This window comes from Grus americana, chromosome 17 (genome assembly GCF_028858705.1).
Source record: "Grus americana isolate bGruAme1 chromosome 17, bGruAme1.mat, whole genome shotgun sequence".
Lineage (NCBI taxonomy): Eukaryota > Metazoa > Chordata > Aves > Gruiformes > Gruidae > Grus > Grus americana.
The window spans coordinates 8,153,843-8,175,948 of record NC_072868.1 but is presented as its reverse complement, the minus strand read 5'-3'; the positions used below and the strand labels follow the sequence as shown (position 1 = coordinate 8,175,948).

The 22,106-nt window shown below is 42.6% G+C and overlaps 1 protein-coding gene, 1 long non-coding RNA gene and 2 other non-coding genes across 11 annotated transcripts in view; all 4 read right to left on the bottom strand.

Annotated features, from left to right (window-relative positions):
• Positions 1-2,674: 2,674 nt before the first annotated feature.
• Positions 2,675-6,557, bottom strand: LOC129214439 (uncharacterized). The gene is made up of 4 exons (XR_008579692.1): positions 6,444-6,557; positions 5,861-5,962; positions 4,667-4,803; positions 2,675-3,244 (listed from the first exon to the last, which is right to left on the bottom strand). It is a non-coding gene; the product is annotated as an uncharacterized LOC129214439 (long non-coding RNA).
• Positions 4,875-4,965, bottom strand: LOC129214459 (small nucleolar SNORD12/SNORD106). The gene has a single exon (XR_008579694.1). It is a non-coding gene; the product is annotated as a small nucleolar SNORD12/SNORD106 (small nucleolar RNA).
• On the bottom strand, positions 6,033-6,121 carry LOC129214460 (small nucleolar SNORD12/SNORD106). The gene has a single exon (XR_008579695.1). It is a non-coding gene; the product is annotated as a small nucleolar SNORD12/SNORD106 (small nucleolar RNA).
• Positions 6,558-16,439: 9,882 nt separating the features above from the next.
• Positions 16,440-22,106, bottom strand: part of STAU1 (staufen double-stranded RNA binding protein 1) — a 32,405-nt gene continuing 26,738 nt past the window's right edge. For all 8 annotated transcript variants that reach the window (XM_054846018.1, XM_054846019.1, XM_054846023.1 and 5 more), the window contains 4 exons: positions 20,544-20,863; positions 19,700-19,822; positions 18,089-18,174; positions 16,440-17,434 (listed from right to left, as the gene is read on the bottom strand). In XM_054846018.1, coding sequence (XP_054701993.1) covers positions 17,347-17,434; positions 18,089-18,174; positions 19,700-19,822; positions 20,544-20,863 — 617 coding nt within the window. In that variant the 3' untranslated portion in view covers positions 16,440-17,346. The remainder of the gene's footprint in view (positions 17,435-18,088; positions 18,175-19,699; positions 19,823-20,543; positions 20,864-22,106) is intronic.

The window sequence follows — 22,106 nt, the reverse complement described above, 5'->3', positions numbered from 1 at the left end:
AAGTCTCTCTGGCCTGGACATCCTCACTGAAGAAGGTTAGATGAACCCAAGGGAGTCTGTGCAAAGTAGAGAAATGAGGACAGCCCTCGGCTTTAACATTTGCTTTGAGAAAAGACTAAGGAAGTCAAGCTTATGCTCAGCGCTACAGGGAAGACTTTTGAGGTGACCCAGCCACAGCATTCAAAACTGAACAGAGCAAGCAACAGGCACAACTCCAGCCAATGAAAGCTTTGAAGCAAAAGCCTATGAGTACAGAAGACCTCCACCTCTACTCCTCTAAATAAAAGCCTCTGACAAGTTCAGATTTTACTTTTAGGGTTTGTCTCCACTTTGTCATGCTTCTTGTCCTTACAGATAAGCTAATGACCACTGGTCCAGAGGCTTATTGCAGCACACTGCTATAGTGACAAGGTGAAAGCATTCTGACTATATACACACACAGAACAAGTCAAGCAAATGGACAGTTCGATGCAGAAACCCCATCTGGCCCTTACTAAGCTTTGGGCACCGCACGCTCACAGCTCCCCCTACAGCTGCCAGGCCAGAGGAGATCTCCACGCTCAGCTCATCACATGCAGTTCAGTTCCTCCATCAACCAGTCCCTGCATCCAAACTAGAGATCATTCAGGGGTCACTTACAGTGGATCAGTTATCTACAGTTTTGTCTTCCATCCCCATGTGTATGTGCAACAGCAGCAGTGCTTGAATCCTGCCCTGAGCAACTTTTCTTGGAGAGATAATAAAACATGCAAAGAACTTGTTTCAGGTACATCTGCGTCACAACCAGCACTCTCCACTCCCTAATGTATGCTTGCTGGTAGGTATGCTTATTAGATTATGAAATTAATTATATTAGCAGCAGTTCAGATCCCTCATCAATATGTTGTTTCAAGAGATTATGCTGCTTACATTAATTGAATGAGAAAAATCTCTACCCAGTTTAATGGAAGACTGCTTTAAATGCTGATTAATAGCTAATTTTCCAACACTGCTGTTTCCTACTAAACATACATGCCAAAGGCCACTGTCAGCTCAGATACCAAATCCCCTCCCATAACCACCAAAACTTTTATGCTTTTAAGTAGCAGAAACACCCTCTAAACTCATAGTTGCCATAAATAACTTCTAATCCGTTAGAGTATTAATTAGGCTGTTATCAGGCAGTAAAAATACAATACTTTAAATGCTGCAGGAAATCATTCCTTAAAACATTTCCTCAGCCTGTTATCCATGCTTCCCTTTTGCCCTTCAGCTACTTCAAGCGAATCACTGTTGGGCTAGCTAGCTCACTGCAGCCCCTGCACATGCACCCAGCTGCTCACCTGGTATTTCGCATGTATGACCCATCAGTTAGTTACAGGCTTCCATGGGCCCAGAACTAGCAACACAGGAGCCTTCAAGAGGTGCCAGGTGGCCCTGCTCCTCAGAAACCCACTGAGGCTGGATGGGGATTGGTTTTTAACCCCATCCCTAATATGCTAAATCTTAACAGCAGCACATGGGAAACAGCTACTTCCATCATTAGGGCTGGGGTTTGAATCTGAACCTGCTGTCTGAGACATTGCAGGTTAATACGTACCCCAATTCTTCACCTCAGCTTGATCTGAAGGGGCTATTTACTTCATTTGCACTGCCAGTGGGGTGTACAAATGCTCCCAAAGCAGGACCTGCATGAGACATCTGACAAGGCCTGTTTGACTGCCATCACGCAGACACTGCTCCTGACTGCCAGGCTAATGGACACAGCAGACAGTGCCTCCTCCCTGCCTGCAGAACAGACTTGCCACCACTCAACTCCTCATGTTCAGACAGTGCACAGCACAGGTGCATTGACACAGATTTTTCACCCCTTCTGAGGCCAGTCAATTGATCTGGAGTATGAAAGTCAGGTACAGGAATCAATACATCCCAGGGCTCTTGACTGCCTTTCTCCGGTATTAGGAAAGCCTTTAGCTTCCTCTTGTTTAGTGGTTCCCTACAATCCATATTTAATTCTCCTGCTCTGCAAACCTGGAATTTTGCCAAACAGCATCCAGCAGAAGGCTGCAAGATCTGAATGAACATCTGCCACTAACCTCCAGCCAGCAGCAGCCATTCCTGCTACCTGAACACACCTGAGGGCAACGTCCAGATCCTCACAGAAGCTGACATCAGCTTCCCTTCCTCCCTTCCCTGCTATCACTTTTCTGTAAGACTCACATACAGAAGAATCTGCAAAGCTACAGCAACTTACCTGGGAACATGCAAATGCACACCTTTTACAGGGTCAGCCAATATCCCTCAGTTATGTTCTGCATCCAGAATCTAAGGGAAAGCTGAGTGAGAGCCTTGTCCTGACAGAGGCGAAGTGCAGACTACGCCTCTCCCTTTGGTCCCAAAGACAGACCTGTTGTTGACCTTTAGCACCCAGCTGTTACAGAGAACTGTGCCCCAGTGTAGTTTCCTGCAGCACAGCAGCAGCCACAAGTCTCAGCTAAGCACTTCTGCTTCATGGTATTAGAAGCCATACTGCCATGACATGCCCCTTTCCCCCAGCTTGAGGCAGCAGGCAGCTCCATGTAAGCAACCAATACACAGACACGCTGTTGCCATCCAACTCCCAAAAAAACCACGAGGAGATCCAGAAATTAGCTGTTAAAGGTGTGTAAAAAGAATTTCAGTCACTAGCTGAACTCACCCAGTACTCAGATTTTATTAAAGATAGCTCTAAACAGTACAGAAACACAGACTGCACTGCAGCATACAAGATGCCCCTTAACCACTTTACAGGTTGCCAATCATATATTACTAAAGCTTTCTGGGTGACAGGGAAGAGCCAAGACTTGAATCCCCCCCTCCTTACACAGAAAGCCATCTTCCCATACTTGCCAATTGCTCTAAGGAGAAGCTTCCTTACTTTTATGTATTAAGATAACATGACCTGTCAGGTGGTGAATGCAGCCCTTGCAGACAAACGTATCCAATTACATTAAACATGCAGCAAGTTCCAGAATCCATTACAGTTAAACTCCTCATACCAAGGGAAAGAAAAATAACACCATCTGTAAGGTGGCAGGACACCAATTTATCACTCCTCCTAGCTCTGAGAAAAGACCAGAGCCGTTGCAAGGTGATGTGAAGGCTGTAGCTTGGAGAAGGGATCACGGGCAGCAGCATGGAGAGGGACATCATTAGCACAAGACAGCTTTCTGCTAGTACACTGAAATCACAGCAGGTCCCAGGACAACTTCTGACAAGTCTCAACCTGTCAAGAAAATAGGCAACATTTTGTCAGTCCACTCTACCACAAACAACAAATATATAGCTTTCAAATCCCTTCCCCAAAACTCTAGCCAGCAAGGGTTGCTCTGCAAACAGCAAAAAACTTCTTTCACTGTCAGGCACTCCAAATAGGATGAGCTCTTAAAACTGTGTTTTGGGAGACTTTAAAGTAGTACTTGATAAAACCCAGGACAGCTGACTGAGTAGAGGGTGCCAAAGTAATATACTTGGTCAGCTCTACCAGCTTCACCATCTGACAACAGACCACTCATACTCCTTTTGAATTCAGGAGTGCCATATAGAAAGGTCACATTTATGCTCTTCATAGATGCAGGCTACCAAGGAGACTTTAGCCTCCTTGGAGATATGATAGCTGCACAACAGGCACCTGAACAGCAAGACAAGGCTGTAACTAAACCAGTGACAACAGCTGTTTATTCAATGAGGTAAAGTTTTGTTAAGCAGATTTTCTAGAGCATTAGTGAAATCCTAATCAAATAGCCAAGTTTTCAGAAGATGTCACATCACTGATCTTCTGTTTAAAAAAGGAAGAAAAAGAACACCAAAAGCAATCCCTCTGTTGCAAACAGACACATTGCTGGAAGCTGACTTTCATCCACACTTCTCCAAAGCATTGAGAACCTCCCATTCAGAGAGGCGGGGAACCCAAATCAAAACAAAGGAAAAAAAAAAGATTAAAAGTTCCCTGACTCTGTAAGAAGCACCTCATTATAACACTGCTTAAATGGGGCAAAACAAAAAAGCTATGCTTATGCCCTTAATTGAAACCTGTCAGCTCTCTGCCATTTACTTAAGATCTTTTGAAAGCAAGAATTCTTTCACTTTTGATCCTCAAGTCTTTTATGCGTATCAGATAGAGCCACACAATCAGTGCACTATGATATGTGCAGACATCACCCTCCAGTGCTGCTTGCCCTCAAAGCATGCAGCATATATGTAGTTTCCCTGCAATAGGCAAGGAAATGTAGCTGCAATATACAGCCACATGAGGAACTGAAGTATGGAACCAATCCGGTTAAAACAGAAGTTTGCATTAGCATTGCTGATCTTGTGGGGAAAAAAAGTCTGAAGTCATCATGATGGATGCTCTTCAGCTGAACATTAAAAGGCAACCAGTTACATTTGAAAAATCTTCCTGTCCATAATAACAGACAAGGTATTACTCCCTGCAGGAAAGATGGAAACTTGAATATTTTGACAGGTGTTGATACTCAGGTTCAACACTTAAAAGGCCTCTGCCACAATACTCAAATCTATACATCTGTCAAATCTCCAGGGACATTAACCTGTCAAAGCACTGCAGAAGCAACTTGCTTGCAGAAAGGTTTTTTTTTTTCCCCCCCTTTTTTTTAAACCAGTGAACACAGGTGGATCAAAGACTTACCATTCTCCCCTGCCACACCAGCACATATAGCAGAGGAAACCAGGCAACTGCTGTTATCACACAATTGGTCACTGCCAGCTACAGCCATCACATCAGGTCTCCCAGAGGCTCAGCACCCCCACTGCCTTTGCAGCACCCTACAAGTAAAGCCAAAGGGAACAGTTAGCGCCAGGCCCTATCAGGGTGTGGGACACAGCAGCACTTCCCCACTGGTGCATCAGACATGATTTGGCTTGAACAATGAGAAATCAACACTGTCGCTCTGATGGGGAAAAAAGTCAGTCATCACTTACACCAGTTATAGTTGCACACCCACAGCAGCTGTGCCACACTCCCACCACCCCCCAGCAGACCCATGGGCAATGAGTGAATTCATGCAAATCCTTCCCCAAAGAGCTGGCTGGTTGGCATGCTCAATGAGCACATGGGACAGGGGAAACACTGCAAAAGCATAGAGGAAAAAAACCCACTGATGCATGGGGTTTCTGCAGCAGAGCCAGATGTAACAGAGACAGATGTAACAGAAGAGAAGGCAGGCAAAGGTAACAGCTTATGCACTTTTGCAGGCCCAGCCTTCGTGGCCACACAAGGCTCCTGCCTTCCCAATGCGAAGGCAGGAGGTCGCACATGCAGCAGCAGGTGCCGCACAGTCGCAGACCCCAAGCCACAGGAACTGCTTGGCCATGAACACCACGTGTCCCAGGCCATGGGCACAGCTACACACCCACCAGCAAGGGGCAGGGCCGGAAAGGCCCGCAGCAGCCCCCTCCTCCAAGGGCCCAGCCAGCCAGGCCAGCTCTGGCCTACACCAGGGCCACAGCAGAGCACTCGCCATCTCCAGCATGGCCTGGTTCCCAGACCTCTGACCATGGGGCACCTGCCAGGGGCTGGGAGCCGTAGACCCACCGCCCATCACAGGCTGTGTGTTCCTCGCCCCACTGGACCTGCCACCTTGCACACAACAGCAATGAGACCAGGCAGAAGGACCTGGCTGCAATGCTTCTGCGGGAGGAAACCCTCTCTGCTGTCAGTCCCACAGCATCTAGGCTACTGGTCAAACCTGTCCAGTCTCCAGGGACACCAACTTGATAAAATATTGCAGAAGCAGCTCAGGAACTCTTTTGCAGAAGAACATACCTACTATACACACATATTTTTAAACCAGTGATAAACACAGTTACTTTAAGGACTTACCATTCCGATCTGCCAGGGCTCCAGCATGGTAGAGCAAACCAGGCAACTGCCCGCATTGCACACCCGACCCCACCACATCAGGCGTCCCATCGGCCCAGCACCCTGCGAGTAACACCGAAGGGAACAGTTAGCACCGGCCCCTGCAAGAGCACAGGGAACAGCGGCGCTTCCCGCTGGTGCATCAGACATGATTTGGCTTGAACAGTGAGAATCAACACTGTCGCTCTGACGGGGAAAAAAACTGTCATCACCTCCACCAGCGAGTGCCCGGGTGCCTCACGGCTGCACACCCGCCTACCCGCGGGTGAGCTCGCGTGAGAGCTCCCCGGGAAGGACGGCCGCTCATCGGGGAAACACCGCAGGAGCCCGGAGAGGAGCTCTTGGGGACGGGGCCCCCGCGGCTGAGCACAGAAGAGGCGGCCATGTCACCAGCCCACGCGGCACCGGCCGCTCCCTCAGCGAGCAAGATGACGCCGGCGGCCGCCAGAAGCCCACTCAGACAGAGAGGGGCCACCATGGATGGGCAGAGGGGAAAGCCCAGACCCACCAGCCCGCCTCCCAACCCAGCCAGGCCCACACGCACCTCAGCCACGCCGGAACAAGAGGGCGGCTCGCCCCGCGCGAGGCATTTTATAGGGGCCGCCCCGCCCCGGCCCCGCCCATGCTGAGGCGGGCGGGCCGGGCTCGGCGCCATGTCGGACGGTGCTGGTCGGAGTGCTTGTGGGGGTTGTTCTGCCTTGCTCTTCCCTCCCCTCACCGCGGAGGGGCCTCCGTTGCCGGGGGAGGTGATGGGTTGAGTTGTCTGCTCCCCGCTCTGGCAGGCTCGGAGCCGCTGAAAGGAGAGGTGGCGTGAGGTGCGCCCAGCAGCGGGGGCGGCCTGGCCGCCATTTCGTGGTGGAGGGCAGGACGGGGCGCTGGGCGTGCTCGGCCGCGCCGCTGCTTCCTGGCCCCGTTCGCGTCATGGCGGTGCACGCGTTTGGTGCCTGCAGCCCGCCCCGGGGCCGCTGCCGTGCCCGGGCTTCGTGTGAAGGGACGGATGAAGGCGGGCGCGGCGGGTGGGTGCAGCCGGTTCACCCGTTCCCCTCCCGAGGTGGCCCCGCGGCTGCAGGCCTCCTGCCCGGCTGCGGTACCGCGGGGCGGCCTCGGGTTCCGATGTGGGTGTCAGTACAATGCAGCATGTCACGCCGCAGGGCAGGCCCGGAGATTGAAACCGGGCAAATGCTGCATGCGCCCCGGGCTTGGGCATCGATACATCTAATGTGCTTTGCCAGGATGGGCGAGTATGGCTTTGTAAATTTAATTTTCTCTTTATTTTCTTCTTAGAAAGAAAAAAGGTGGGTTCAGAGGTGCTTAGTATCTTGTCCAAAGCCATGTGCAAATACAGTGGCAACATCCAGCCTAATCCAGAGCAGGAGCTGCCAAACAGCTAAAGGAGGGACTGCCCACTTCCACCACTGTATTTCTCCCAGCTCCAACTCCGTGCTGATGTGTGACCAGGCTTCAGCTCAGGTTCGTGTCACCAGAGGCATGGGTACTGCAGTTTGGGGAATGCATCACAGTAGCAGTTACTTTGCTTTTAGGTGGCCATAGACTGGCAAAATACGTTGCATGAAATGGTTTGCCACTGAGTAACGTGAGGAAAGGAGTAGAGAGCAAAGGATGTGTCTTGAATGAGAACAGCCAGGCTTCCTGCATACAGTGACTTTATAGCTATAAATTCACCTTGGAAATGGGGCGTGAATCCAGTCATCCTTGAGATCTGCCACATGACTTTGGTATCAAGCTTCTATGAACTAAACAGGGATTCAGTGACAAGGGGACCAGATCAAGCTGATTGCAAGGTGAATACATTGTGTGGGACCAATGGAAGGGGTAGTTAAGGATGGTGCTTGAAACGTGATGAGAAAAGGCACGTTGTCAATTTGTCAGTTAGCTTGCAAACATACAGCCAAGGCTCTGCAAATCTGTCTAGAGAAGCCACATGAGATATCTTAGACACTCTGAAAATGAGTAAGCCTATCTTATTTACCTCCTTGTCTAGTAGTATCTACAGACATACATACTGCAAGTATGTATATAGGCCTTACAGTCTGTTTGGCATAACACTGCATAATTCAGCGACCATTAAAATGCTTTTTCCAAATTAAATGTGTTTGTAGGCAACTAATTCTTGAAAGCAGCTTATCAAACAGGACTTGTGGAATAAATCTCAATCCCATTAATCCAAGTTCCAGAACACCAAAAGATGAAAAGACAATCAAAGGAAGGATTACAGGGAAAACTAATCTTGTTACACTGCAAACCCATGTCACATGTACAACACAAAAGGAACTGTAAACGTGATTTGTGTTGCCTAGCATGGCAAGGAAGGAAAAATGGGAAGGTCTGGGATGTTAAAGAGCTGCAGCAGAGCTGAGCGTCGAATATATTTGATTTCAGGGGGTTTTAGTCTCCTTGGCAGAACAATGTTGAAAATCGCTTTAGCTAGATTTCTTCAACTCGGGGCTTGTTGTAGCAAGACTCATTGAACTGAGGAAGTTCCTCAAGAGGTGGCAAAAATCAGAACATACTCAAGTCCCCAATTCTCCTTGTTTTTCACTTGCCGAGGGACCTCTTCCGCGGGGCATTACTGGCTAGAGCAGCCAGCTTAGGAAAGCTTTGCTTGATAGCCGATTAGTAGGACTTTTGCCTGCAGGGCATGCATCTCCCGCAGGACAGCTATACGCTTTTCTTGCATAGGGTGGTTATTCACTGCAGCCGCAGGCAACAGCGTGCTGGGCCGGGCCTCTCTAGTCTTGCATCCCCATGTTTGCTCTTGTATGAGTCGTGCAGGAGCAGTTACTCTGTCTAACCTTACAGTAGTGGCCAAAGCAAAGGTAAAAGGTTAAAAGGCTGTTAGTCACATGTGGTTTTTTTAACTGTACCACAACTTCTGAAGAATTCCTTTGTATTACATGCCAGCCTTCACAGGGACATGTTTTCAGCTTCTTCCAAATGCCACCACTGAGTGCTAGTGCAGAATCGTTCTTTTCTCTAGTGCCCAAGGAAGGGGATACTTGATGAAAGAAGAAATGTTTCTGAATTGCTAAATAAGACCTTGCTAATTTCATGTGATGATTAAACATTTCACATGGCCACCAGCCAACTGCTACATTGTTATGTTCAGGGTTTTTTTAAAGTCAGAACTGAATATGAAGAAATCCAGACTTTTATCGGGATGCAACCCCCGACTTCCCAACATAATAACCTAAACTGAAAACCCAGCACCAGATGCCTCCAATATTCAGTAAATTTCTAATACAGATTGTAATTTTTCAGCCCAAAATTTTGTAATAGAATGTGTAAAAAAAAAAAAAAGTTATGCATAAAGAATGCCATGAAAAGATCTCTTTGAGCTGTTGGGTCAGCAACTTTACTGGGGAGCACTACGATAAAATAAGTCAGCACACTGACGGGGTATTGAAAAACATCTTTGTGAGCATCTTCCAAATCATACACACTGGTCATTTGGAATATGGAAAATTCCAAACACAAAATTCACAGAATGGATTAAAGGGCAGCAAGAGAAACTGCCATAGTGTAGTTGTGGAGCCAGAGTTTTTCTAGCCTGCAGCTAAAACTAGAAACAAATGAAGACACTGAATGACCCAGCTGAGTTTCAGCAAGAGAGACCCAACAGGGAGATGTATTCAGATTTACCAGTTTAATAAGCCTAATTGCACATAAATGAAGCTCTATTTTTTTCTTCCTACAGACTGTCAAGGATTTCCTTCCAAAACTGATAGAAATGCACCACAGCTCCATTGTGACAGCAGCAGGAGCTTCAGGCCTGTTTGCAGCAGCAGGTTCAGAGGTCAGTAGCTGTGGATCACCAGGGACACAAAGCATCTTACGGCGAGATCCCAACATTCATTTTCTGATGAACACAAATCTTCCCTAGGGATGCTGCAGTTTTTTTAGGGCATGCCCATTGCAGTGAGTCTTGGGGTGAGCCAGAACACTCCACCTTGCAGGACTGGGTCCTTTGCTGATTTGATGCATCTGTTCAGGTTTAGCCTTAAAATCGATCAAAATGTTTTAACAGTTTTTCCAAGCTCAGCTAAACCATTTAAAATGTGGAAACAGTAAATGCCCATTAGACAAGCAACCACTTTGTTAACAGCTTTACACTGAGGACACAGCAGTTTCCAATGCTGCATGACACCAGTAAAATTTTGTGAAATTAGTGGCTAGACTCTACAGAAAACATTTTTGGAGTGAGAAGGGAGCTTTGATGACTTACAGATTACCCTCTTTGATTATTAGCAAATGAATTTTACATAGGCATTGATGAAAGACACTACTCTGTCAGAAAGAGATGGAGCAAAGAGACAAAGGAAATTGTAGACCAGTATGGTGTTAATGTAAAAGTTATTTTAGAAATGTTTACATCCTTCTTTATCTTGCAAAAATAACTGAGTGTTTTTAAGCCCTTTACATGGTACAAGCTTTATAACTGCAATGTTGAAAGAACATGTGCAGGAACTCAAACACTTTTCCTTTTAAATCAGATGGAAATGTTTTGGTTCAACAGATACAGTAATTTAGTTCATCTAAACAGTGTAAGTTAGCTACAATCAGGAAGGCACCACAAGCCTTGCTAGCGGTTTCTGCGTGTCAGGAGGTGTCAAGGTAGGCAGCACAGAATGAAGAGAAAATGCATCTTCTGGAAGCTGACCTGTTCTCAGAGTGGTACCTGGAGCAGTCTTTGAACAGCACAGTTTTGCACTGAGGCTGACAAGACTCCTGGGCTGTCAGGTGAAGAGCACAGGACCCCGTGGAGCCCTGGCTGCACGCACGGCTCGCTCTTCTGACTGAGTTTGGAAGAACACCTCATAGAACATTCTGTTGAAATGTGTTTCTCTCTAAGGAAAGGAAAGATACTTCTTATGCCTCACAGATGCAGGAATCTGTCCATCACAAGTCAGATAATGTTCAAGCCTGCTTTAGGAGATGTTACTCTTCTAGGAGTAGGGGTTCATGGACAGAAGAGGAGGGGAAGAGAGTAAGGAACTTTATGAAGTAAAACCAGTAGTGCGAAGGGAGGGGTGAGCATGCCACATAGTGAAAGGCCAAAACAGCTTTCCCAAAAGAAAGTGCCAACAAAAAGTACTGATGCACGAGAAAATGGGAAGTCATGGCAGCATTCACAAGGAATTTGGAAACCCCTCTGTGAACCACATGGTTCATTCCCTCCCTGGGTAGCCCAGAGGACCACGGGCTGAAGTGCCTGGAGATGCAATATGTGCAAGGTTGTGCACATGCAGGGTTTGAACACTTCTCATGTGCTTGTTTGAAGTGGGACTGGCTTTGTTTAATGTCCAGCCTAAACAAAAATGCACCACATTTGGCATGTGGCAAAAGGCCGTTAAAATCAAAGAAGTTCTGTCCAACTGACTGCTGAATGACAAGAGGTCTGCATTTGACTGGGTTTAAGTATCACTTTAATCTCGGTACATCTTCCCTCTCTGCATACAATTATGGACCATAAAGGGGAGGAGTCAGACACTAAAAGCTCTTAAATAACCTTTTTTCTTTTAAATAAAGATCAGCATTGGATTTCTAATCAGCCCTTTAGCACAGAAATAGAAGAAGTTAACACATTTACTTAAAACAAGTTACCTTTGAAGTGAGCACAGTACAAGAGAAAGCACTACACAGTTATTGCTAAGAATGCTTAGAAGAGACAATTATTTAACTGTATTTAGCCTTTGTGAGTTTGAAGTAGGACATTTTCTTCAAATTTTTATCTACTTCAGTAATAAAAATAACTTGGTAGCTCAACATTTTAATCCATAAGGTCCTCTGGATCTACTTCACAAGGGAATTTACAAACTTTTTATGGAAATGCAGTGGCAGTTGGTAGGACAGTTATACTGAATCATATTTCCAACCCACTACTGATGGATTTATTTTTCCAGTGATGTCTGCCCTTCCCAATTGTTTTTTCTAGGCAAGAGCTAAATAGTTCTCTCTGTTAAAACCAAGCTACTGTGTGAAAACAACAATGAAAGCAATACACAGTGTATATCCCTACTGTAATGTACTTGGTTGTGGCTTTAAAATGGTAAGAACAACAATTTGTGAGACTGCACCCATGATACAATGGGGAATAGGGATTAGTGTCTGTAGAGGTGCCCAGCTGTCCCCAAACAGCATTTGCTGTAGGGACCTTGGCATGAAACATATCAGAGGTTTTGTCCCTTAACATCAGGTTGGGATTGCCTTCTTTGGGAGCACTCATCTCCCTTCTGCCAAAAAAAAAAAAAAAAAAAAAAGAAAAAAAGGCATTGAAACATAAGACTATCTTTTGGTTGGGAATAGTAAAGATAATGAAAGAATGGTAGCAGAGGATGAAAGTATTGAAAGCTTATTCTGTGACTGATATTTTCCACATCATTAACACTGGACATTTAAAATCTAAACTAACCTCTATTAGCAGGTTGCTAAAAAATACTGTGAAATTGGAAGTGGGAGAATGAGTAAAGTTTAAAAGCACTATAATTTTTTCATTTCTTATCAAATACAATTTTGTTGCATTAGCATACTGCTAGTGGTATACAAAATAATTTCTTTTGTTAGAGAATAAAATACACTCTTGGATAAGTATTATTTGCCACCTGTATGCTTTTATTCAGTTCTAATCCAGAGGTTAAATGAATACCCTAGAGATTTTAATTTGTTCTAACAACTTTTTTTTCCCCCAGCCTCCTTCCATGGGATGTTCAGGTTCTTGCTCAGAAGTTCCTGGGTATTAAATAAGTGCATGTATCCAGTCGGCAGATAAAGGGAAGCAATACAGCATGGCGCGGCCACAAAGATGAAGTTGAGTATTTTCAGATTTGTAACTACCTCTGGAGCAGCATTTCTTTGTCTGAGCTTAAACAGAGGAGCTATCTAAATAAAATCACTGAAATATAGAAGCCCTTAAGGAAGATACTACATTGATTCACACTTATTCTGTTGGTTTCTATCTGCAGACTTTCAAAATAAAAGCAGCAAACAATTAATGCAGTTCCTTCACAAACCAAAATGGTAAGTGATGTGGTATACCCACATCCTGTCCCTTCCTGCAGTTAGGCACTTTTGGAACCTCCACCATTTGTCTTTTGACATTAGGACAGAATAAAACTATTCTTAACCTTGCTCAGTGGGTTAGAACAGAATTTTGGCTTGATCCTTAGCTAACATAATAATTGCAGTGGAACTCCAAGTACAGCTACATTTAACTCTGCTGTATGGTACTAAAATTTGGCCAGAGAATTGAACAAGAATAACAACCCTGCTGACTCCAGATTCCCCAACTGAGTCCTTTCAAATAGGATTGATCCTAAGGAAATATCAGCTGTCTATATCCTAAACCAAAACACCACAACAAAAAGTTATGGGAATGTATTTAATGTTATGGAACAAACAGGTATCACAGTGAATCCAGGCTGCTTCTCATTCTGTAGGCACATTTTAGCTGTCCTACAGGTCAGCATTCCCAAAAATCAATTTTGCACAAATCCTTCTTTAAGATCTCCATCCTGAAACCAAGAATGATGGATCATGAAAAATCAGGTTTCTTCCTTTGGGGAATTGGGACTTCCTACTAACAAAATATTCGGCTTTAAAAAAATTCCCTGACCAATTTTCATTATTCCCCTTTAACTTCTACATGGCGCAGTTTTTTGTCTCAAGGATAGCTAACTGACCCATTCAAGAAAGCAGGCAATACTCCAAAATCCCTGAGTGAACATGGACTAACTTCCTTCTGGTATACCACCTTCAGAGTGCAACGTGTTACTTAAAGTAGGAGACTTGAGCAGCAGGCTTTAAGCTTAACAGAGCCCTGCAGAAGGCTTCAGTTGTCAGTTGTCAGGTTCCATACGCAGCATGTCTACAAAGCCACTCTTCAGGTTCTTACGTGGGGCATTAGGTCCACTGTTACTTGCAGCTGTATTTATATGAATAAGAAAAGGCTTGAAGGAAAGCAATGCAAAAGCTGCTAGATGTTTGCTTAAGGCTTTGAAATTTGAGAAAACAGTAATGAGTGCTTTCTTTGCAATACCAGAAAATAACAGTGTGAAGACAAGTCTGTCAAAGTCCAGACATGTGAGGGAGTACAGGCAGACAGGACACTTTCTTTGGTGAAGGAAAATGTATTGCCTACATTGTCTGGTCTCTGCTGATCTTATTTACAAGCTGAAGTACTGCAAAATGAACATTAGTATTTCTAGAATCTGATTTCCAGATTCATCAGCCTCTTCCTTTGAGCCTGTATGCTCCACATTTGGAAGTGGGATGGGCAGGTGTTAAAAAAGGTCCAAATAAGCAAGGCTGAAATGCACTGAAATTCAGTGACTCGTCCTGCCAGGTCCCACCTCCTGTCCTCCAGTGACCTGCCACCTCAGGAATTACCCTCGGCTACAGGTTACTAGAGCAGATCCCTTTGGGTCTGACCTCCTTCCTCTGCACTTCCAAGCAGTGCCCAAAGGGCAGCCTTGCTTGCAGAGCACTGGCTGTATGATTTAAGAGGCTGGAATAAGAATGTGGTAAAATCTGAAAAGAAACAAGATCTGTTGTTAGCACAATAGTGAGAAGTGATAGATCGGACTAAATACTTTGTTTTCCTTACTCTCATTTGAAAGTGATTAAAGGGAAGTTCTCTGTAGCTGAACTTAACTGAATATTTGGAGTGCAAAATGTCACAATTTAATAAATGTACAGCAGATTTGGAACACTCAGATTAGTAATTTAGGTAATGTAAGTAGAGTCAAATAAGATAATGGGGAGAAAAATATTTGGTAAAATCCACTTGTGGGAGAACAACCTTAACCAATTAAGATCTCAATATGAGAAAGTAATTTTGGAACAGACCCAATACTTAAATTTTCTGTAATGGGGTCATCACTGAAATGCGTGGCATGAAGCCCAAGCTAATGTACACTGGTATTCACATTCAGAAGCTCCAGCTCATTCACTTGCAGTCAAAAGGTTTCTTAAGATCAAAAACAAAAGTAAAAAGTTCAAAGAAAGAATCCAAAAAGATGAGGTGTCTCACCGACAGCACTTTGCTCGTACTCTGAAACATATGTTTTATACCAGTACTGCCCTGCTAGTCTACTGCAGTCAGAGAATTTCACCTTCACCTCAGTCATCTTATATTTGCATTCTTTGTAGAACATTTTGGTCTCTGTTGACCAAACAGTGTCTTATAAAGCCTTCAAGTGATTACATATAATACGTCATTGTTCTTCCTAGCCTTTGCTGCATCAAGCCCAGAGGAGACAACAGAAAAAGGAAGCGATTGTAGTGCTCTAGAAAAAACACATTTTTACCTAGAACTCACTTTGGCTTACCTAGAATCCACAGAGTGACCTGAAGTCTTCCATCACGAGGCTGTGGCTACAAGGTCTTTGACAAAGAACCTTCTCTGAGGTAGCACCTCTAAGATGATAAAAGCATTGAAGAGTATTGAAACAGAGGTATCTATGGCAAAGTACCTTAATTCAGGTTCATGAAACACAGGATTATCCACAAATGGATGCTGAAGAATAGTCAGAAGAAAAGGCTCTGGTCCCATCCAAAGAGAAAACTCTTAAGTAGCAGCTGATAAAGGCAGGGAGACCATTTACACTTGCTATCGATGTGGCATCTGTTTTCCAATAGAAATCGCTTGCAAAGTAGTTTCTAAGTTGTAAGAATTTGCAATACAAAGCCTCAGCCTAGCAAGTTTCTTTTAATTTTTAAATGTACAGCATTTTAGTTCTACAAATGTAAAAAAAAAAAACCAAAAAAAAAAAACCAAAAAACAAACCAAAACCCAAAAAACTTTACAATGTTTTTTGCGCTTATAATGATCAAAACCAACTTGATTCAATAAAATTTGGTATGCGGTTGATGTGGCCCAATTGCTTTTGATAATGCAAATAAAATGGCCAAGACACTTAGCTTTGAGACACAGCATATGCAGTAACTGCTTTCTCTGACAAGAGTTACTACACACACTGCAAACAGGTGTTTAGGAAGTGCTGCTACAGATTACCAGTTAAATACACACTGAACGTAGTTCACATCCAAACAATACACTGTCATGTGTCAAGTCTACGGTGCCAGTTTTTGTTCCTAGAGGGCAAGATTTGTTTTGAAAGTACTACCCCAAAAGTTACTAAGTGCAAGGCAAGGTTATGACTCAACTTACAAGCAAACAAGGAAACTTAAAAGTAGAGACTTAAACTTTGAAATCATACCAACCTGTTGTGCCAGGTTTATTGTCATAATTGTAATTTTAGTTTAAGCTCCCATTAATACAGTTGCACTAACACACTGTGGCACAAATAGCAAAATGTACCCACGTTACTTTTGAATTTCCTTGACCTTGCCAGGTTTTCACATCCTCCACATTACTAAATAGTAGTTATTTATATGTAATTGATAACCATTGTACAGTTACTCCATAGCTTTACAATACTGCCCGTACTATATCACAAGCATTACAAATCCTATAAAAAAGCAGCCCCTGTAGTGGCATACAAGAATAAATTAACCAAAAAAATTTAGTATTACCATTTATTGGTGACAAACACTACGTTTTACTTACATTCCATGGGGAGAAAAAATTCCAGCGTAAACAATGAACTGAAGCAGTACTTAACTTGCAAGGCTATCGTGCTTTACCTGGACCATATGCAAAAAACTTTATTGCGCACAGTTCAGTGCGCAATAACACAACATCAAAAGCAACACAGTTTATATATAAACATAGGTAATTTTTTTCAGCCCTACATGGAGATGTAATTAAACAGTATAAAGCACTCAAGGAAAATCAATCTGCGGTTTTATATGCACTACATTGAGATCATATCCTGTAATGTAGTGAGCTGTGTGCCATCGATACACACAATCCTTAAAACATAGATCAGAGATCATTTAAAGTCACGTCGCATTCAAGTTCCCTTACCCCCCGCTCAAGAAAACTAGAAATTAACCCAAAATGATCAAATAAAGTTTAAAATTCCTAAAGTGTTTTAATTCATTTAACCGTTGGATAATTAAGCTAGGTTTGCGAAAATACTGGACGTTTTAAAATGGTGGGCACACAATTTGTTTCCAGTGAAACTTTGCTATTTCAATAAAAACAAAATAACCACATACATGGATATGATCTTCCCAAGTTAGTTCACAGATAACATGTCAGTCTCAGGAGACAAAGTTTCTAAACTGTGCTATTGTTCTAGATACAATTAAGAAACTTTTAAATGAAAAATTTATAGTGTCATTTCAATCAAAACAACATAATGAAACTAAAAATTTATCACTGTTTGAAGAAAAAGCAACGGTTATGATTTAGACACTACAGTAGGTTGTAAAGACTGTAGCACTCTAAAACAGTTAGGTTACATGAATAGGAAGCATTTGATTTTCTCTGGTGCTTTCAGTTTGGGTCCAGTCAAAAGCCTTTTTTAGGCAGTGCTGTCCAGTGTTTGTCCCAAAGTGTTTGAGTTAGCCGGTTTGAGAAGAGGGTCACTTTCCATTTCTTGTTTCACACATCTACAAATGAGAAAACACCTGTTACTTAGGAGATAAAACACTATTTCCATGAATAAGATGCTTCTGAATCTGATACAAAGAATTTGAGGTGCACATAACAATTTGTTTCCATATAACTGGCCCCCATTTTTAATCAATTAGCACTTTGTTAATTCCACCATTTTGACAGGTTACTATCTAATGAGAGACTAAACTATTCTTTTGGTTTGGTTTTTTTCTTTCTGGTCAAAGGGAGTAATTTGCCACCCTGTCACATTTCTGCTGAAAGCAAGCTGTGAAACCCATACATTGTTTACAGTTTACACACAGAAGATTTCTAGAAAGAGAGGAGCAGCTATAACACTTAAAAGTCACACTGTTTACACATATATGTAAACAGATAGTTTAAGCAGAGGGATCACAGCCAGAATTGCTATGTATCACAGCCATTACATTTTATCCACTTCCTCCTGCTTAGTAATTGGCATTTGACCCATGAAAATTACAAGCTTGATCATAAAACCTACCCTCTCAGCCTTCTGAAGAAGATAACAGCCCTGGGCATTTTAACTTTTCTGATAAAGGAAAAAAAACCTCACATTTTATTTGTTTACAGTCCATCGCAGGGTTAGAGGTTGCCATTAACGCAAGGGAAAGTCAATGGGTAACACTCACACAGACATTGGTCCATTTCCTGTTCTTGGCATCTCTGTGGTTTGTTGGTCCAACTCAGACAGCAACTTTAAAATATTCAATGCAGCCTAAAGAAAAGAGAGACCACTCAATTTAATGCAACCAGGACTGGGACTCATACAAAGTAAATGTTCTAATTTTGGTAATACTTTTTTTTTAAGATGCACATCAGTGGTGGAAAAAAAAAAAGGCAACGGTGTAGAATTTAATCTCGCTGCATTAAGCAATAGAATGGTGCTGTGGCTAGGGGATTCCCATCGCGTTTGTTTTAGCAATGGGGGGAAATTAATTCAGCAGTACTATTGATATAAAGGAAAGAGACACAAAATTAGTAATGGCTCAAACTGTACAGAGCTTAAGATAAAGGACATTAAAACACACAGAGCCAAAAAGTCCTTTGCAGAAAAAGAAAACAAGTTACACAAGAATCAAAAATATGGCACAGATGGGGCCTGTGTGACTGTTGAAAAGAAGAGTCAACGTGACATAGCTAATGCAACAGTCAGTCGCCTCCTTGGAGAGATGAGCATTTTTTCCAACTGTATTCCGATCAGTTTCAGGTGTACCTTTTCCGAATATCCCTGATCAGTCATGGCACACGCATTAGGGAAAGCTGAATATCTGAACAGAGGAAGGTTCTCACATCAGCCCAGTCGCAATGTCTAAGCTCCGAACCAGCTGTCCTTTTCCCTTCTACCTACTGCACTGACTCATGTGCTGAGTCTTACCGGAGCTCTTTGCAGCAGGAGATAGAGATGGGTATGGAAATGTCAAAATTAAGTGACAAGATCGAAGAAATCTCTATCAAATTATAGTCATTAGAAAATTACCGCAAAAACTTTTAGTATTAAAAAAATCAGTAAAATCATGTTTTCTGAATTGTATTTACATATTGCAAACTATTACTTTAGTCTGCAGTCAGTACTCAGGTCACCACGGGATACCAAAAGAACTAAACTCTTTACAGAGTATAGTAGACTGTGTACATGTTGTCAGCAATATGTAATGTCTTTTATAGACAGAGTCCCTTCTAGTTTACAGTCTAGAAGACTCATTCTTTCACAAAGAAATATTTCAGCTACTGTCAATAAAAGATCATATTTATAAAGGGAGCTCAACAGATTTAGAGTGTCTCCTGCTGTCTAATGGCAAATTGCATTCTTCCATTTTGGATTCCATTCTAGCAGAAAGTCTGGTAACATGAACCCAAGTATTACAGTTCCCAATGAAATATCATCCCATTCTGGTAAAGAAAATAAGTTTATATGCTCTTCTGTTTTAAAACTTCCTTTTCATACATTTTCTTTAATTGTGCTTGTGCAAATCATATCAAGAAAAAGCAAGTGCATTTTTTGTAGACCAAAATTGTGAGCCTATCTATATTAAGGACTTTAAAGGTTATTTAGATTAGATTCTGGTATTATTAATCCATTATTTCAGCAATCTGTGAAATATTAGACAAAAATTAGCCAGGGGATTGTACAGCACTTAATTCATTGCTATCCAGCAGTAATATGAAACCTTGGTCTATCTGCTGCATCCCTTAGTTCGCTGAAGGTCAAAGAGAAAGCATTTCAGCAAAACTCATCATACCATATCGTGGCAAGATTCTACATCCTTTCCGATCCCATGGCTGATCAGTGGTGGCTGAGAGGAACAGTTTATAAGAGATACAAACTCGTTCTTGTTATTTTTTGGAAAGTCTTTATATTCAACCTGAAGAAAAAAGAAGGGTTTAGTTCTTTTCAGTTAACCAAGTACAATTGCTATAGATTATTTGCCCATATAAGCTGAACCTTACTTTTAACCATTCTGTCAGCCGCTAGAACCCCTGAAGTTTGACTTCACTAGCAATGTTTTTTAGTAATCATGAGAGCTCTGCAAGTCTTCTGAATAAAAGTGGCTATGTAATAAAGATTGTTGCTGGGACCTTTATTCTGATCATAGCTACCTGCATTTAAAATTTTCCCTATTATACTTTTTAATCCACTGAGCTATTTTAATGTATTAATATAGGAATGTATGTGCAATTCTGATTAAAGGAACTAAACACAAGAAAACGTACAGCTTACAGCAAATGTTAATGTATGAAAGATTATTAAAAAAAATATTTCCTATCAGCCAAGTTCAAGTTCATATTATGTTCATACATCATGGCAACTTTCAGAAAACGTTACTTTCAACTGTATTCTTCCAAGACTTCACAGTAGCAGAGCTAAGGCTGCAGCACAGAAATGCACATTTGAAAACTAAATAAAACAAGCTGTAAAATTCAGTACATTGTATAGGTAAAGTAAAATATTTACATGAATTTCAGCTTAACAAGCAGCCTCAGAGTACCTCAGTCACCAGCAGAATTAAAAAAGCTTTAGAACAACCAACAGCTCAGAGCAGTTTGGATAGCTTCGGAAGAAATCCTGCTAAGCTGAACGTTTACCTGGATTCCTTGAACATTTGAAAGGTAGTCCAGCTGCTCCGAGGGCCTAGTAAGTGGTCCGTGGGGTACGTGGCCTGATGAGTTGTTATTCTTTAATATGGTCTCAGCAGTAGGAGAAGTGCCACCATACAATAGCTCTCTAGCAATCATTGCTGTTACTGTAGCCTTGGCAGGGTTTGGGGCTGCCCTGTTGAACTCTTTGGTGTGGTGTCCTTGATTGGCTCCTACAGCTTGTGCAACCTCAGGGACCATAGGAAGGATTCCAGCAGGAAGCTGCTGATGGCTGAGATAAGGCATCCTAAACTCGTCTTCTTTATTACCTGAGGAGAGAGAGGCATGTACTAAAGAGATGCTAGCTATTTCTCTGAGGCCTTCTGCAGGCACATGAAGGCATATATAGGCATCAAAAGCCACTTTTGAAAAAAATAATTTGTTTCAAGTTACTTTTGAAACCCTAACAAACTTAGTGAGCTTGATTTGCCTTTGGTGGGTCAGAGATTCAGCATCATCAAGACAGTTTGCTTATTGAATAAAGGATTCAGCGCAACACCTGCTTCTGCCAAAAGCAGCACCCTTACCGCTGGTAGCAATTTCTCCAGGTTAATCAAGCTAAGAGACACCTCAGACAGTTGCAACCACATTCTACATATATCTTTTGGTTTCAGAATTTTTTATTTCATCATTTAAACTGTATGAGCAAATAATGAAACCAGAGAATGGCCAGAGCCACTGTTAATATCGTAAAGACAGTGACAGAGACCCCACAAAGTTTAAACTGTATATTGTGAAAACATAAACAGGTAGCTCTTGTTAAATGTAATGTTAACACACTACCAAGAAGCAAGAATGACTATTTACAGCAAATATCCAACCACAGTCAATTGCTAGAAATTTATTGACATTATGGCGTACGTTAGATTTAAGAGGGATAAGAGCAGCTTTTTACAGGGAACTCACGTACACAGAACCGTGGAGGAAAATTACAGAGCTGTGCTCAAGAAAGGTGGGGAAGACAGTGCCACTCAAATAAACAGAGCAGTCAGTGTTGTGGCAGAATGAAGTTCAGCAGGACTGAGCTGTTTCAAGTCTAAGGACGAAAGCCAAAATTTGTAGATGGAAGAAAGCAGGGATGGCAAAGTTTGAATAAGAAGTTGGGAAGTTTACCTAAGATCTTACGGATGCAGTAAAACATTATACTAGAGTCCAAGTCAATCCCAACTATTTATAATTTAAACAACAAAATTATACTTCAGCACATAAAGCCCCTGAAACATACTATCCAGAACAGAAATATGCTGCGACAGACAAACTTTCCATAATGACTCCTCCCAACAGTTTACATTAGAAAAAGCCAACTCCTGTATACTTGGTGGCCAGGTTTTGTTTTTGTTTTTTTTTTTTGTTCCAGCCACTCATCTGTGGATCTGACCACTATAACCATCAACTGTCTGACATAAATGCAGGCACAGTTCTTTGCTCTCAGTTATTAGAGACCAAGCACAGTCAAAGAGGTTGTTCTGTACTACAAGGCCATTCCTTCCTTCTCCAATTCTGCTTTAGGAA